The sequence below is a fragment of the Henckelia pumila genome, chromosome 4, assembly GCF_033568475.1.
Source record: "Henckelia pumila isolate YLH828 chromosome 4, ASM3356847v2, whole genome shotgun sequence".
NCBI classification, from domain to species: domain Eukaryota; kingdom Viridiplantae; phylum Streptophyta; class Magnoliopsida; order Lamiales; family Gesneriaceae; genus Henckelia; species Henckelia pumila.
In genome coordinates this window covers 120,376,441-120,392,985 of record NC_133123.1, presented here as the reverse complement: position 1 = coordinate 120,392,985, position 16,545 = coordinate 120,376,441, and the positions used below count along the sequence as shown (strand labels likewise).

The window sequence follows — 16,545 nt, the reverse complement described above, 5'->3', positions numbered from 1 at the left end:
TTCAAGCACATGCAGCAAACAGGGATTAAAAAATCAAATAGAAATAAAATTTTCTACGTTCGGACATTGAAGAGTAGCTTAAAAACTCACTCATGCCATCCAAATCTAAAACAAGCCCACACATAAAAGAACATGTTTGAAAATATGACTCGCGAAATTTTCAAATCACAGGAAAAGGCGTGATTCTTTAGGTAAATGTGAAGAAAAATCAACATCAACATGCACATCATAAATCATAACCTCATCTTCGTGGAAGGCCCCGGAACACCCATCACAAAGCACAAGTTTCCCACCATCTGCAGATAACTTGTGCCCTTTCGACATGGAAACAGCGAATTCATGGAGGGACACCCCATTTGACGTGTAGATATGCATGTAGCTACAGAAAAGCTAGAAGACGTAAGGAAATTAAATGGAAACAACTAAATGTTAATTCAGGAAGCTGACATTGCACAGAGAGATAATCAGAGACCACATACGGTTTCCGGTGCGAGGCACGACCAGCATGAGCCTCAAACTGCGATGGACTAACCTGCTCAAAGTAGGTAAAAAGAAATAGTAAATCTGGTAAAATATGGAGCATTTCAAACACCACTTTAACACGAGTACCAGAGTGCGGCAGCAGCGACACATTATACCCCATCCCATTTTATAGCCATCACGCAATTTCTACAAACAGACAAGCGAGTGATTCCAATGCTGAATAATCTAAACAAATAGATAAATTCATTCACATAATGAGGGTGCGGGTGTAAGCAAATAATAACACATAAAAGCATCTATCTGAATCACCTTGCCATTAGAATAATAAGCAACTTCAGTTCCATCTGGTAATCCACCATCTTCAAAGACCATCCTATGCATTGTCTGATACCTGCGACTACCCATGAACATTTTTTAATATGATATGTAGACAAAGTATAAATAAGACAATGAGGTTCCTATGTGATTCAGAAAAAAACACAGCTTAAGTACAGACTTTTTAGTAACTTTTGATGAACTCTTTGATTTCATTGATATGTGTGAAGATCCACTTTTTAAGGGCCTGGAGAGTGACGCATTTGAACACCTATACACCACAATGGAACAGTTAAAGAGATTATTTAGTACTACAAATCAAGATATGCAAAGAATAGTTATAAATACCTACTTCTTTAAGATCTTTCTCGTATTGATGTCTCTCATGGTTCCATTAGCACGTAAATCAGAAGATGACTTCAAATGGCTTGCCAAAGCACTTCCAGAAAACTTTGGGACTGGTTGATGAGGACTTGAACTGAGCAGAAAGAAATCAAAAGGAAGGAAAAGTTAAGGTTTAAAATGAATGAATAATTCAATAGCCAGGAACAAAAATAAATGTCTGTAAAGGGGAAAATAAAATGCCCACATTTTCATTATCTTCTGCTGGCCCCTTCTTGATGAAATCTGCAATGGGGATCTTTTTGGAGATTTTAAATTAGACGCTAACTCTAAATGCCTGTAAAGGGAAAACAAATGGAACACTTTTACCTTTCCATTCTCACTGAAAAGCAACCAAGGAAATAATTGTGAACTAAGACCAAAAGATGATGCATACTTTCTTCTATTTCTTCCTCGACGACTCTTATTTTTGGGAGTGTTACGCACCCCATTATCAGAAATTGTCAATCCTAAAAGTGGCTCCAAAGGCCAGAAGTGCCGAGGCAACGATTCGATTAATAATACGAGAAGTACCTAGCTTTATGATTATCGAACTCGAGTTCATCAAATTCAATTATCTATTTGTGTATGATTGACGAAGCTAAAAACAAAAACTCAAATGGCACACCATGATACAGAATTACATATGCATTTACTGTTTAAATTTAGGAGCTTCCATATATTAACTTCCCAACGTTAAAGGAGATAAGAGGTAAGTATAGAGCTTTTGGAGTCTTAAAATCAGTGGAATATCAAGTTTGACATTAATATTTACAACTTCAGGATATAATTCATTCCCAAAAATCATCATGCATTATTTTTATTTTACCATTCGGACCTCATTTCAAAATCTGGCAATCTTTTACCCCTTTCAAAAACTTCATATTTCTTAAAGTAATTCAACTTTATAGTACTCCCAGAATTAAAACTTCCATCTTGTGATATAAAATTTTCAACAGTCTCAAATTCATTAGAGTCAGATAGCGTGCTACCAGCCAACGGAAAAGAGTTCGGGTAAAGAAATAATCGTCGGCGGAGAGTACCTAGAGTTTGCACATTCTGTATCAATTTCTGAATTCTCAATAATCATGCAAGAATCACAAAGCGGTTCCACTTCTGAAGCTGCTGCAAGAAATGTTCCTAGAATCCAAAAACATCATTTTTTTTCTTCAACGTGTATTAGAAACCAACAAGCAGGAGTATATTGCAGAAACAAATTTATGCACACCCTGGCAATTCATGCAAACAACAGATTCTTTCACAGACATAGGGCCTACGAATTTATGAATTGTCTCTTCTAATGTCTTTACAGATGACTTTCGGCATTCTTTGACAACATCAAGGAGGCTTTTCCCATTCTCTAAGCATATATACTGTGAGGCACGCCGCTGTGATTTACATGCATGGATCTCAAACTGACATGGTGGAACTACCTATAATGTAAATATCTCTTGAATACATGCTGCTCATAAACAAAAGATGAGAATTGGACTGAACCGAGAATTTTAAGAAATTCAAGTGCTTACCCTAACTCCCTTGCATGGAGTGCAAAAACACAAGATTCCAGTATCTTTTATGCTACCACGTAGTGGAAATCGCTATAAAGATGATATGTCCAATCAGATGCAACACGCAGGAAAAAATCTTTGGGCGAGGAATTGAAATCTCATTGTTAAAGTTACATCTAAAAGTTTTACAGTTCAAGAAAGTTTCCCTTCTGGACTAAATACAAATTCATGTGAGTATTCATGCATCTCAGTCCAATCCAGTTTCCATCAGTTGGATTAGCATGTGTAATGCACATATGCTCTTTTCATCATAAAACCTTGTGAGAGAACAAACATATAAGAATCATTTTCATCACATTTTTCATGAAATGTTCCAGCCGCGTAAGTTTATTATCCTCGTTCATTTTATAAACCCCCCTCGGCATTCATCTTGACAGATACGTGGTACATCAGGACATTGATGATTATAGTAATTTCAATTATTTAATCGCAATAATGTAGCAATAACCATGATGGACAAATTATTTAAAAAAATTTAAGAAGAGAAAAATCATTTGTATTTCCTTGGCCATCTTGTTGGATTTTAAATATCCTGTAGATTTCAAAAAAAATCAATTGTCTTTGTTAAATACTCATAAATGATAGCATATGAAGATTACATGACATGCATTGTTCAATTGAATAAGTCAACACATCACCTCCCAATTCATGAAAATCAATTGCTTTTATGTAGTAGTCAGTGATAAGTCATTCATATGGAAAGAACAAAGCAACAAAAATTAATTTTATACTTTTTGTCCATTTATTTTTAGTTTATCTGTCATACGGCATACCCAAACAATCATGACAAGATCAATTTGTGTCATTGTTATATTCTGCAAAAGAACAGGAAAGCCTACGTCGTTAGTTTGATTTCAAGGAATAGTTAAGTGGCTACTAGCACAAAACTACACTTGAGATGTATTTGCGGATCCATCCATCATCTATTGATCAATTTTAGTTTCATTTAAGAAGTACTAAGAAACTATAATTACACTCCAAGGAGGAATTCTAAAAAATTTTATGTATCCTATCTGTGAAATTATGCTCTATTTTAATATTTCATTGGAAGGAGGAAGGATTTTTCTCCTGAGGAAAAAATGGAGAAAAGATTGTTCAACAGAATCCAGCTCCACCCCTACTTATCTCCCCATCAGAGAGCCAGTGTGAACAAATTGGACAGATGGAATAACAACTTACTAAAAATTTGAAGTATAAAATGATTCAACACCCGGAAATGAAATTAAAGGGTAATGTTAATGCTAGTGCTAAAAACAGTAACGATAACAAATACAAAATTTTAAGAAAACTGGATAGCCTTCCAGCAGAAAAAGGTTACAGAGAAGAATACCCTCTTGCCGCCATTGTAGAAAACTGGATACCCTTCCAGCAATCCAGTCCCAAAGAGCTCCTTCACCGTTGTCGGCCTCCCTTTTGTCGCAACCTTCTTAGAAATCTCCATCTTCCTTGAATTCGACTCCTCGCTCTCCAATACCTCCACTTCCAAAGACATTGCATCTTATCCTTAGACTCAATTATCGACCTCGTAAACCTTCTTGTTCCATTGCTCCTCGCCACAGCTGCAGCCTCAACGACTGGCTCCTCTTTCACTTCAATCTCCACCATTTCACCGTCTACGTAGCCAGAATCACCCAAATTACCCTCGTTTCCACCCGCATACAGGTTATCACCACTATGTTCTCCAACTTCACCATTAGAAACGACGGCCCCGTCACCTTTGCTGCGAATTCCCAAATGACTCCTCACTTCACCAAAACACAGAATTCCGCCCCCACTGGTACTAATATGAACCGAACTCTCAATTTTCAACCCTAATTCTGGATTTATCACTGTTTTATCGCCCACTTCCATGATTCCCTGAATCCACTGATGATGTGCAAGTGAACACAGCAACAGATGACAAAGACGGGGAGTTCTTAGCTACCCTCCGGGGCAGTGCCCGGAGGGCAATCCAACGGCCCGATGGTGATGTGCACACATCCGGGGTCGTTGGATATGGCAGACCGGCACTGCAGGTCTGCCAACATAGAATTTCCGGACAAACTATGATTTCAAATATCACCTAAAGTGCCTTTTGGCATTTTGCAAAATTTATGTTGAAATTTTTTTTTTTACGCTAGTTTTTTATTTGGATTATTTATGAAAAAAATATTATTTTTAATGTCAAAAATATAAATTTTTATTAATGTAAATATGAACAAAGTTGACTCATCTCACAAATAAATATCGAATAAATATATGTGAAATCATCTTACAAGTAACATTACTAATATACTCTGTTTTTACCATATTTTATGTTGTATCGCAATTTTCAGTTTTTTTAATATTCTTAAATGAAATCAAGTATAGATTGATATTAGTTGATTTTTCATCCATATGGACTGATTTTCGGTTTCTTTTAAGTTACATAAATTAATTTTCGATTGATTGTTTGGTTCATAACTTCATATCGACTGATGTCGAGCATGCTGATTTTAACTGATTTTGATAAAATGTCGACAATTGTCAATTGCTTTTCACTAAACCAGTGTCGACCGAGAATGCTGACTTTGACTGATTTTTACAAAAATACCGACAGATATCAAATATTTTTCACATTATGTCGACAAACATCGACTGCCTTATAATTTTGTATGTATTTATATATATTTATTGCTAATGATAATAATTACAAATAAAAATATCAATGGTGTAGCGGTCAAAACTCTCGGAGAGCTTAGGTTCAAAAACCTTGAAGACAAGGAGAGTTGAGGACAATTAGGTTTTTCCTATACTCAAGAATAACTATTTTATTATTCATTGAATGTACATAGTGGTTTGATGGAAATCGTTGGTATGTAGTTCAGTTTCAATACCTGATGCATAGTCTATATAGAGAGTAAGCTTTGATTCCATCTTAAGTACTCTTCGTAAGAGATGGTCCATACTAGATTGAAGTAAAATTTTCTTATTATTTCTTCGACTTTTTTCTGAAATAGGTAATTGTATTAATATTGTTCGCAGTCGATATAAGTACAAAAAAGATTGTTTTCTCTTGGATTTGATTTCTAAACAAAACTTGTAGTTAGTAAAGCAAAAGTGCTGAAAAATTAAACCGTAAGTATATATAAATTAAAATAAAGGATCTTGAGTGAATTTTCATATATTATATGAGATAGGTTCATTCATCGATAATTTATGACAAATATAGTAATTGGTTTTGTCCACTTCAATATAAGTAGGTTAGTTATCAGTAAATATTGACAAGTGTTAGGTTACAATTTATCATTTTAAATTAAAAATTTTAGTTATCATATTATTTAATTTATTTTCGCCACATGTAATGTTCTAGAGAAGTTAGTCATCACTTGTTTATGCTACGTGTAAAGTAATTTTCATATATGTATAGAGTATAATCTGGAGCTCTTAATAGGTCTTTACATATGTTTTACAGTTAAGAATTTTCTATACTAGAAAATACCTATTTTATTATTCACTTAGAATATGTTTGTCTAAATTTATTAAAAATATCTTATAAGCTCATAGAGCTTACAAGCTATTTTATGAGTTTATAAGTTGTTAGTGCTTATTTTAAAAATAAATTGTTAAAGTGTTTGAGTAAACTTATTTTAAAAAACTTAAAGATGTTGATATGTTTGATATTAAAAGATATTTTTATTGTCAAAATTACCAACAATAGTATAATGTTATGAACATAATGTTTCGATTTATACATATACGAAAATAATTTTAGAACAAACCTATATTAAAAAAATAAAACTAATTTAATATTTTAATTTAGAAAATTTTATGTTATTTTTCTCTACTTTTAAAAAATAATATTTAATTGATGAAGAATATGATGGGGATTTATGAAAGTATTCAAGGATATTTTGGAGACGGAGAATGTTAAAATAAGATATTTTTCAAAACAATAAGGTCATCCTTACTTTTTTAAAAACAACTTATAAACTATCAAACAACTTATTTTGACAACTTATAAACTTTTTGAAATTTTTTTTACCACAGAAATTTTAAGAGCTTATAAGCTCCAAAACAACTTATAGAGCTCATAAGCTCAGCCAAACACCTCTTAATAAGTTAATATACATATTGGTTTTGATAGAAATTGTTGGTATCTAGTTTTGTTTCAATACCAATTGAATTGTCTAGCAGGAGAGAATACTTTGATTCCATCTTAAGTAATTTTTGTAAGATAACGACTCAACTAATTGAAATAAAAAATGTTAGAGGTACAACAAATATCATGTACAACGATATTTACAACAATAATATCGTGAGATTTTGTTATTTTGTCACGAGATTTTGTATTTAATGTATCGTGAGATTTTGATATATTAAATTCTTGTATTGAATTTTTTGTGTTGTAAAATTTGTTGTAAATTTCGTTGTACATGTAGCATCACTCAATTGAAATAACTAAGAATACATACTTTGAATTTATAAGAGTGGAAATAACAAGGAAAAATGTTGAGCATGGTAAAAGTGAAAGAGATTTAACTATCTGCCTAAAATTGAACATGAAGATATGATCATCTTAAAACTTATTAGATGACAAATCTATAAGCAGGTTATTAGAGATTTGAAAACAATATATTCATATTGAATGCTTGACAATGATTCTAATGGTCTTTATACATGTAGATTTCATGATAGTATAGTAACAAAAATAAATACATGGGAAATATTAAGATCGAGAAAATATTGTTCCATGGTCTGAAGTAGTTGAACGACAAAAAATGACATGAAAGTTTTAAAAATATTCATTCATTTTATCAAATGAGTCTTTGCATCCATCATTATTCATTTTTAGAATTTGTAAAATACTGTTGTACAATCTATATCATTCGTTTGTAGATGTTGCAAAATATTGATGTACAATCCATACATCTTAATGTTATTTACCAAGTCTACAACAAGTCCATCAATCATATGTTTCAGTTAGAAACAAACTCCCTAATTTATTAATGACTATATAGGATAAACTTGAGAATTTTTCCAACGACACAAAAAAGGAAAACAGAGTAAAGAGTGATATTTCTTGGATCTTTACTTACAAAACAGTTGCATCAATTAACTTCATCAAGACGCGAATAGTTACAATTCAAGAAAGTAGAAAAAACATGTGTCATTATACTCATACTAGAGAAGGAATGTATAATATAAGACAAAACTCTCTTCCAACCAAGTGACATGGCCTCGAATAGCCAAATCAAAGCAGCAAAAATCACAATCAATTTTCTGATTCAACCCAGTGTTAATTAACGGAGAGTGTAAATTCTCTCAGGCCGAGCACACACGAATCCAGGCATCTTCTCCATAGCTTTCAAATGTTCTGGAGACATTATTGCTGCAAATCCCATGAAAACAGTGTGGTAACAATATATGACGCGGGGTTCCTCGTTCGAGCTCGAATTCGTCTTCTTTGGCAAAAAAGAATGGTACCATCGGTCAAGATCATCCTCAAAAGTAGTCGAATCCGGCGGGCCGTCCAAAGGCAACTCAACATGAACTATATATGTCTTTAAATTGCTGTCTTGGTCACCTATAATTACATGAAGATTGAATTTGCATGAATATAAGAAAAAATGTGAGAAAACCCATAGAGTGAAATCTTGGGATTATGCAAATTAATTCTTGCAAGAATTGAAGAGTTTTTAATAAGTGATAATCAGTAGGATTGTAATGGATATTGAATGTTTAAAATCATTTTATATAATTATAGTAGAACTAAAATTAAACCTCCAAAACCACCACCTTCGTAGCTTTCGCCACCGTAGTCACCACCTTGATAGCAGCCATAACTGGAACCAAAACCGACGCCGCTATGAGATTTTTCTGTTGCATAGTTCACCTTTATCTTTCGGTCATAGAGTTCCTAGATGCGAGTTCAACCATATATAATTAATTAAGCAAGTTTATTGAATTATATATGCATGAAAAAGGAATTATTTAAACAAAATGCCTTTGCTGCAAGAGCTGATCATGTTCATTTGTTGGATTGTAAAATTTTAAAGACACGTAAAAGGTCTTCTACAGGCACATACCTCGACTAAGTAAATTTCTCTAACTCTAATTTAAAATACGTACCACAGTTCATATGTTTAAATATTAATATAGTAATTCAATTAACATAGAAGGAAAGGAAGACTCATGCACCTTTCATTGCCCAACTTCCAAGATACAAGTTAATTTGCAAGGAAATTATATATGCTGATGATATCATAGCCATAGGAACAAGCAAAAACATACCGTAAAAATATGAAATAAGGAGACTATATGACATTGTTTGGTTTGATGTATTATTAATCTATGTATAACTTATCCCAATCAATTTCGTCTTATTTTCGTTATATTATTTATCTATTTATTAATTAATAATTTTACATCAATTAAATCAAATAAATTATAATCTATTCATCAAATCAAATAATGTATTAACTATTTTTTCTTATTTATTTTTAATTTACATTATATTGCTTATCTCTGGATTACTTATCATATCACTCAAACCAAACTGTGCCTATATGTATATTGTATCTGCCGCAATGGTTTTATTTACAGGCCAGGTAGAAACAAATTTTAACACATGCATGTGACAACTTTCGATCGGAAAATTGTAAACGACAGGAGAAAATCTATTAACGATAATAAAAAGCATTTAAGATCCGTATAGACAAACATGATGATATATATAGTAACAAGTGCATACCAAAAATGTCAAGCTTCGATCAGTGACCTACCGGTGTTAGGATCAGTGATAACTCTAGCTGTAAAACCAAAAAAAAAGGAGAAACCATTTTGTCCAGTACTCGATGAACATCACTCTCAAAAATGAAGGAAAATATATATAAAGGCCGATGAAACTCTCTCTTTCGATTGTTTAGCAGAGTACCAGCAACAGTCTAGATGGATGGATCCTCGAGAACCATATATAAAATAAAGAAATATTATTCGTGAATGCAAATCAAAGAAAAAGATTATATATATATATCATCAAACTCATGTCGGCAGTACTGTTATATGAGAGACCTACAGCGCGCGGACAACAAGATTAATAAAACATCATGAGAATTAAGCAAAATATTAATTAGTAGTTCAAACTTTGTTAAAATCCGCATAACCACTCACACCTCCGACAAATATCTTTGATAAGGTGGACACAAAAACCGAAGGATTGGAGGTACTTTGTTTCAGGACATTCCCAACTTTCTTCAGAAAACCCATCTCAATACTAACCCTAAAATCTAAAAGAATAAACATGCAAAATCAAAATTAGCGTGAATCATATGAACATAGGCAGCCTGCAAAAAATAAAAAAAAAAATAATTCATACTCATCTTACAAATTAGAAGGAAATAAAACATACATTAAACCCTAATCTAGAGGAGGACAAAATGTGAAATATGTTAGAGGTGTCAAAATGGGTTAGGCCCGTCCCGTCATACAAATTGGTGGGTTGGGTTGACAATTTCTCAACCCGCCAAAAAGATGGGCCAGCCCGCACCGTTCCGCCTAATGATGGGTTGTGGTAAGTAGCGGGTTGGCCCGCCCCACCCCTCCTAATGATGGGTTACGACGGTTGTGGGTCGGCCGTCCCATTGACCCGTTTTGATACCTCTAAAAGTGTTCATATATCATTAAGGATTTTTCCCCGAGTTTAGTTGGTCTCCTTGTTTGTTTTGGTTAGGGGTGATCACGGTGCGGTTTGAGCGAGTTTTTCATAAAATTCAAACCGAATACAAAATAAAATAATAATCCAGATTTGAGTCATGTAATCACATACAAAAATCGCAAATCGTATTTGTGGGTATTGGGTAGGAAAGTTTTGCTATGCTGCCCACCAATCGTGTCAACCTCTGTACCCACCATGCATAACACACTCAATTATTGTACAAGGTGGGCACAGACGGTTGGTGGGCACCATAGCAAAACTCTTGGGTAGGATCATGTAACCTAATCAACTAACTAATATAATACATCGACTTACCTCTTGCACAATATACTCGAAGTCTTGAACAAATTTTTCAAGAGAATATATGCTAAATGTTGAGGATTAAGAAAAATTTGAAACAAGAAAATAAATTAATTACTTTGACGGCTGATGAAGGAATATGTCAATATGGTGAAATTAGGTTATATTTTAGAAGTTAATTTAGGTTAAATATTTATTTTAAATGAATAGAAAGATTTTTTCTGAGGTAAAAATGGATAGAAACATTTTAAAAACCAAGAATGACTTGTTTTTTTGTATCCATTTTTCCGTAAGTGTTAATTTAATTTGAATTAAACTCGTGATTATATATAATTTAAAAACTACTTTTATTTAATTATGCGGTGTAACCAATTCGGTTTTTTCCCAATAAAATTGTCGACCACAAAATTGATTCATTGAATATGAAGGTGTGGTGCGCGGTTCGATTGGATTGATTTAAATTATTTTTTATTAAATTTGATCGACCTTAGTTTTATTATGTTTGGAAGGAAAAAAAGAAAAAGAAAAAGAGAAAAGTCAGCCATCCACGTCATCTTCCAACTCGATAAAAATCAGGGCAATCGTATTCGTACCGCCGAAAAAAGTTCCATTCCGCCGCAAAGTCGCCGATTTTACGTCAACTGACGGCGTGTTACTATAACCAACATTTTGGCCGGAACTTAGACACGGCAGTGGCCTCGACTGCGAACCATGCAAACCAGAGTGAAAAGGGCGAGGCGTTTGCACCCTCTCCTTCCAGTGAAATTCCTTTATCCGCCTCCCTCCAAAGCCTTCTACTGCTCCTCATCTGTAGAATCTGAAACTCAAGCCCGGATCCATGAAGACTTGCGGAAGTTCCAGGTTTTAGTTCAGCAGAAACGCACCGAAACAGCGAAAAGGCTCCTCCGAGAACTAACGACGGTATACTCTGTTTCGCAACTATTCGCTGCCTTCTCGCAGTCGTCGCCTCCTGCAAGCGTGAAGCCTGTTTTTACCAATACGCTTTTAACAATTTATGCTGAGTCCAAGCTCTCCAATGAGGCTGGCCAACTGTTTAGTTTGATTAGAAAAGATGGTAATTTCCCCTCCCTCTCTGCTTTTAATTTGTTTCTGGAATCTTTGGTGAATTTGAGTCAGTTTAGAAAAACCGTGGAGATATTTAATGAAGTCGTCAATGTTGGTATTTGGGTGGACGCGTTTAGTTACGGGAAAGCTATACAATCGGTGGTGAAGTTGGGCGATTTAAAGAAGGGTTTGGAGTTGATGAATCAGATGAAGAGATGCGGGGTGAAGCCGAACGGTTTTGTGTATAATGTTTTGATTGGCGGGTTGTGTAAGGAAAAAAGATTGAACGATGCGAAGAAGTTGTTTGAAGAAATGCTCGAGAGGAAAATAGGGCCAAATAGAGTGACTTATAATAGTCTAATTGATGGGTGTTGTAAAGCTGGGGATTTAGAGGGGGCATTTGATTTCAGAGAAAAGATGAAAAATGATAAAGTGGAACCAAATGTTTCAACTTATAACACTTTGCTTAGTGGGCTTTGTAAAATGGGAAGAATGGACGAATCCAACGGGATTTTGGAGGAAATGGCAGCCTGTGGGTTCGTTCCTGATGGATTTACTTATAGTATTCTTTTTGACGGACACATAAGGCGTGGGAATGCAGAGGCTTCAGTGGCATTATATGAGGATGCCACAAAACAAGGAGTGAAGATTAATGAGTATAGCTGTAGCATCTTGTTGAATGGATTATGCAAGGAAGGTAAGATGGATAAAACAGAGGAGTTATTGAGAAAGTTTAAGGAATCGGGGGTTGTCTTGACGGAGGTGATGTTGAACACCATTGTTAATGGGTACTGCAAACTAGGACTTATGGACAAGGCATTTCAGGTTATTGATGAAATGGGAATTGCAGGGGTGGAACCTAGTTGCATCACATATAATGCAGTGATCAGCAAATTCTGTAGTTTAGGTCAGATGGATACTGCAAACGAGTGGTTCAAGAAGATGGTAGATGATGGAATTTGTCCAAGTGTGCAGACGTATAACACCTTAATAGATGGCTACGGACATAATTGTCAGTTTGAAAGATGTTTAGAGATTCTTGAGGAAATGGAAAATAATGGGATTAAGCCTAGTGTTGTCACCTATGGCTCTGTGATTAATAATTTATCCAAGAAGGGGCGGCGTCTTGAAGCGGAAGTCATTTACCATGACATGCTGAACAGAGGCATTTCTCCAAATGTGCAAATATACAATATGCTGATTGACAGCCACTGCATGGGAGGAAGTACTGGAGATGCTTTCAAAGTTTTGGATGAGATGGTAAAAAGTGATGTATTGCCAACCATTGTGACATACAATGTACTAATCAATGGGCTCTGCAAAAAGGGTAGGGTTGTCGAAGCTGAAGAAATAGCCTCTAGTATCGTGAGTAAAGGCTTAAGCCCTGATGTCATCACATATAATTCATTAATATCTGGTTTCTCAGATGCTGGGGACCTAGAGAAGTGTTTGAAGTTATACGAGAAGATGAAAATTTCAGGCAGTAAGCCTACAGTAAACACATATCATCCTCTCATAAGAATATGCAAAAAGGAAGGATTAAGTCTTGTGGAGAAATTAGTTCTAGAAATGTGCCAGAGAGATCTGATTCCAGACCGAATTTTGTACAACGAACTCATCCGTTGTTGTGTTGAGCATGGTGACATTCAGAAAGCAACTGCCTGGTACAGTGAGATGTCGAATCGGGGAATTCCTCCGGACAAGATGACTTATACTAGCTTGATCATGAAATGCTTAAAAGAGGGAAACCTGCAGGGTGCAAGGGATCATTTTGATGAACTGTGTATCAAAGGATTGGCCCCCAATGATGAAACTTTTAATATACTAATTGATGGCCACTGCAAGCTTAAGGATTTTGACGGGGCATGCCTGTGGTACAAAGAAATGTTGAAGACTGGTTTTCTACCATCTGTTCATGTTTGTAACGAGGTACTTTCTGGCCTTAAAGAGGAAGGAAGATTAAAGGAGGCTGAGACCATCTGCGATGAAATGAGTATCAAGGGAGTTAATGTTTTGAGCTTGAATGAGGTTCATCTTTCAGCTGCTGTGAAAATGTAGTCTCGGAGCTTTTCAGATTCTAATTCTGTTTCCTTTATGGCTGCTCACTGCAGAAAAATATGTGAGTCCCTGCTCCCTTTTCTATGAGACTGTGTTCATTCATGCCAGTTGAAGCTGGATAAAAATGAGATGGATACAATTTGCTTTTTGATAAAAAAAATAATTTCATATTTCCCTAGGAGCATCTTTATGCCATTTTGGTTCATCATTGCCCGAAAGATTTTCATCACATCAGTGTTTCACCTATTTTATATCCATTTTAACTGTTCGAGTGTTCTGTGTTTTCGCTTGCAGGCAGTGAACTCCCAATGTTGTAATCCCTTGTGATATTTGATTTTAAATTTTGGTCAATAAACTAATCGAGCATGACAATCTGTCAACTATCAATTACAAGGGGCAGAGCATTGATGTTACTGAGGTAGATGAATGATTTGGAGAGTTGAAGCAATGATGTGAGTCATTACAAGTTCCAGGTAAGGCAAGTGCATGAAATTGCTCTTTCAGTGTTATTATTGCAGTTATTTTAAGTTTATGTTCTTGAGCAACTATAGTTATTGCCTTTGAGAAAAGGCAGTTGAAAGAGAGAAAATTATCCTCATCTCCGTTCTGGGGGCGTTCACCCCCATTTGCTCGCAGAAACTCCTTCCTGTGTTCGTGGAAAAAGCTGCTAAGTTTAAGGCGAAAGGTTTGGACACTATTGCTTGCTTTCGGTCAATGATGCATTTGTGATGAAGGTGTGGAAGGAGAATTTGCTAGTGGGCGCTGAAGTGATGTTACTGAGCGACGGAAATGGGGTTTTACGAAGGCAATTTCTCCGGACCTCCGCTGCATATGGTGAATTGAGCACTCTATGACATATTTACACTGGCTGGCATTTTTTCTCATGTACCTCACAACCCAAATACTTATTGGGACATCGATTGCGTGTTGGTTCAAGTTTGCATATCTCTTGTATCAGATCGTCATAGCTGTAATCCTCACTCACAACCTAAATACGCTCAGTCTATTTATGTCAGAATTATCATTGGATTTGAATTTACTTTCTGGTTAGAATCTTTATCAGGAAAATTTAAAACTATGTTGTAATTCATGAACTCGTGTTAAATTTTTTTTTCCTATTACATGTGAACTTGAAGTTTTTGTCATTTAATCAGCACTGGGTAAACCTGGATATTTGATAAAGTCTTGTATTAATGTAATAACTTATAAATCATGTTAATCGGGTAAAGCATGTGAGACTCCTATGTTCAAATTATTCAATGTTGCTAAAATTTACTCGGCAAAAAGAAGCATACAGAATGTTTCAAGTTCCAACAGTTGAATCATTCAACAACAATGAAAAAATCTATTTCTACGTTAAAAGAACGAATGGTGGTAAAGTTTTTGTATTGTGTATTTACTAATTGCATTAGCATTAAATGGTATAAAAATTAGGGTCAAATTTTGGATATTTAATTTGTGGATAATCAATGTGTTGCTTATTTATTAAATTAGTGCATTTATTTTTTGAATCATTGAATACAACATTTTAATTGATTTTCATCATATTCCTAAAGTCATTCTAAAGAAAACATGAGAAAAAAATTATAGATATAAAATATTTCTATCATCTATTTTTTTAATATAAATCATTTAATTTGTGCATTTATATTTTGACTCATTGAATACAATATTTTAATTTATTTTCATCGTATTCCTAAAGTTATCAAAAGAAAACATGATAAGAAAATTATAGATATAAAATATTTCTACCATCTATTTTTTTGTTTTTTTATAAATCATTTAGTTGATGTGTTTATTTTTTGACTCATTGAATGTTACTGATTTTCGTCATATTTCTAAAGTCATTCTAGAGAAAACATGAGAAGAAAATTATAGATATAAAATATTTCTACCGTTTATTTTTTTTAGAATTATATTTGAATTTTCTAAGTGAATCATACTTATTTTAATAGTTATTAGGTGACGTGCACACACAATTTGTGCAATATAATAAATTAATATCATGTAGGAATGCCATGAAATTACAGTATAATTAATTAGTTTTCACAATATCGACATATATTTTCTCTATTTTCGATTAGAATATTTGTTACATTTCTAAAACTAAAAAAAAATATAAATTGAACACAAAATTTTACCCCTACCATAAATGATAAAACGGATTGAAGAAGATGGTTGGTGTTAAAATAATGGATTGAAAACTGCTTCAATAAATAAGGTGAAATAATGAGTGAAATTACAGTATAATTTGTTAGTTTTCTCTTCTATTTCATTATTTTAAAGGTTATTATGGAATTTCACATAGTAATACCAAAATTAGTTTTTATACACTTCTCTTGCTTTATTAATTAGTATAGACGAATATTATCCGTGATATTTTTTTTATCTTGAAATATGTAGAAGTATGAGGTAAATTAAGAGGTAAAAAAAGCTCATGTGATTATATCTTTGGTTTTATATACATCATATTGCATTCATAAAGTTAACCATATATAATATTGTAGCATAAGTGCAATCAATGAATAAACTATTTGATATATTTTATTTATTATTGTTGAAATTATTAACGTCATTTCCCACTATCACAATAAAAATAATTAATCATTTAAATTTTTTAGCAATATTTACACTTCTACAAAAAATTTATTTAAGATAATATATGGATAAAGATCATTGATAAGTACATTTTGTATGCAT

At 33.8% G+C, this 16,545-nt stretch overlaps 2 protein-coding genes across 5 annotated transcripts; one reads left to right on the top strand and one right to left on the bottom strand.

The window, feature by feature from the left end:
- Positions 1–33: 33 nt before the first annotated feature.
- Positions 34–4,748, bottom strand: LOC140865155 (uncharacterized). 3 transcript variants are annotated; one of them, XM_073269687.1, is made up of 11 exons: positions 4,078–4,746; positions 2,706–2,777; positions 2,408–2,612; positions 2,223–2,319; positions 1,388–1,477; positions 1,151–1,276; positions 980–1,069; positions 793–874; positions 610–669; positions 480–532; positions 34–379 (listed from the first exon to the last, which is right to left on the bottom strand). In XM_073269687.1, the coding sequence occupies exons 1-11, from the start codon at positions 4,237–4,239 to the stop codon at positions 166–168; spliced, it is 1,251 nt and encodes a 416-aa protein (XP_073125788.1). In that variant the 5' UTR covers positions 4,240–4,746; the 3' UTR covers positions 34–165. The 3 variants fall into 3 exon arrangements, with proteins under 3 accessions (XP_073125788.1, XP_073125789.1, XP_073125790.1); XM_073269689.1 differs by having other exon boundaries at positions 206–379; positions 473–532; positions 4,078–4,747; XM_073269688.1 differs by lacking the exon at positions 2,706–2,777 and having other exon boundaries at positions 4,078–4,748.
- Positions 4,749–11,340: 6,592 nt separating this feature from the next.
- LOC140863426 (uncharacterized) lies at positions 11,341–14,960 on the top strand. 2 transcript variants are annotated; one of them, XM_073266856.1, is made up of 3 exons: positions 11,341–13,906; positions 14,140–14,323; positions 14,482–14,960. In XM_073266856.1, the coding sequence occupies exon 1, from the start codon at positions 11,434–11,436 to the stop codon at positions 13,843–13,845; it is 2,412 nt and encodes an 803-aa protein (XP_073122957.1). In that variant the 5' UTR covers positions 11,341–11,433; the 3' UTR covers positions 13,846–13,906; positions 14,140–14,323; positions 14,482–14,960. The 2 variants fall into 2 exon arrangements, with proteins under 2 accessions (XP_073122957.1, XP_073122956.1); XM_073266855.1 differs by having other exon boundaries at positions 14,140–14,318; positions 14,482–14,959.
- The last annotated feature ends 1,585 nt before the right edge of the window (positions 14,961–16,545 follow it).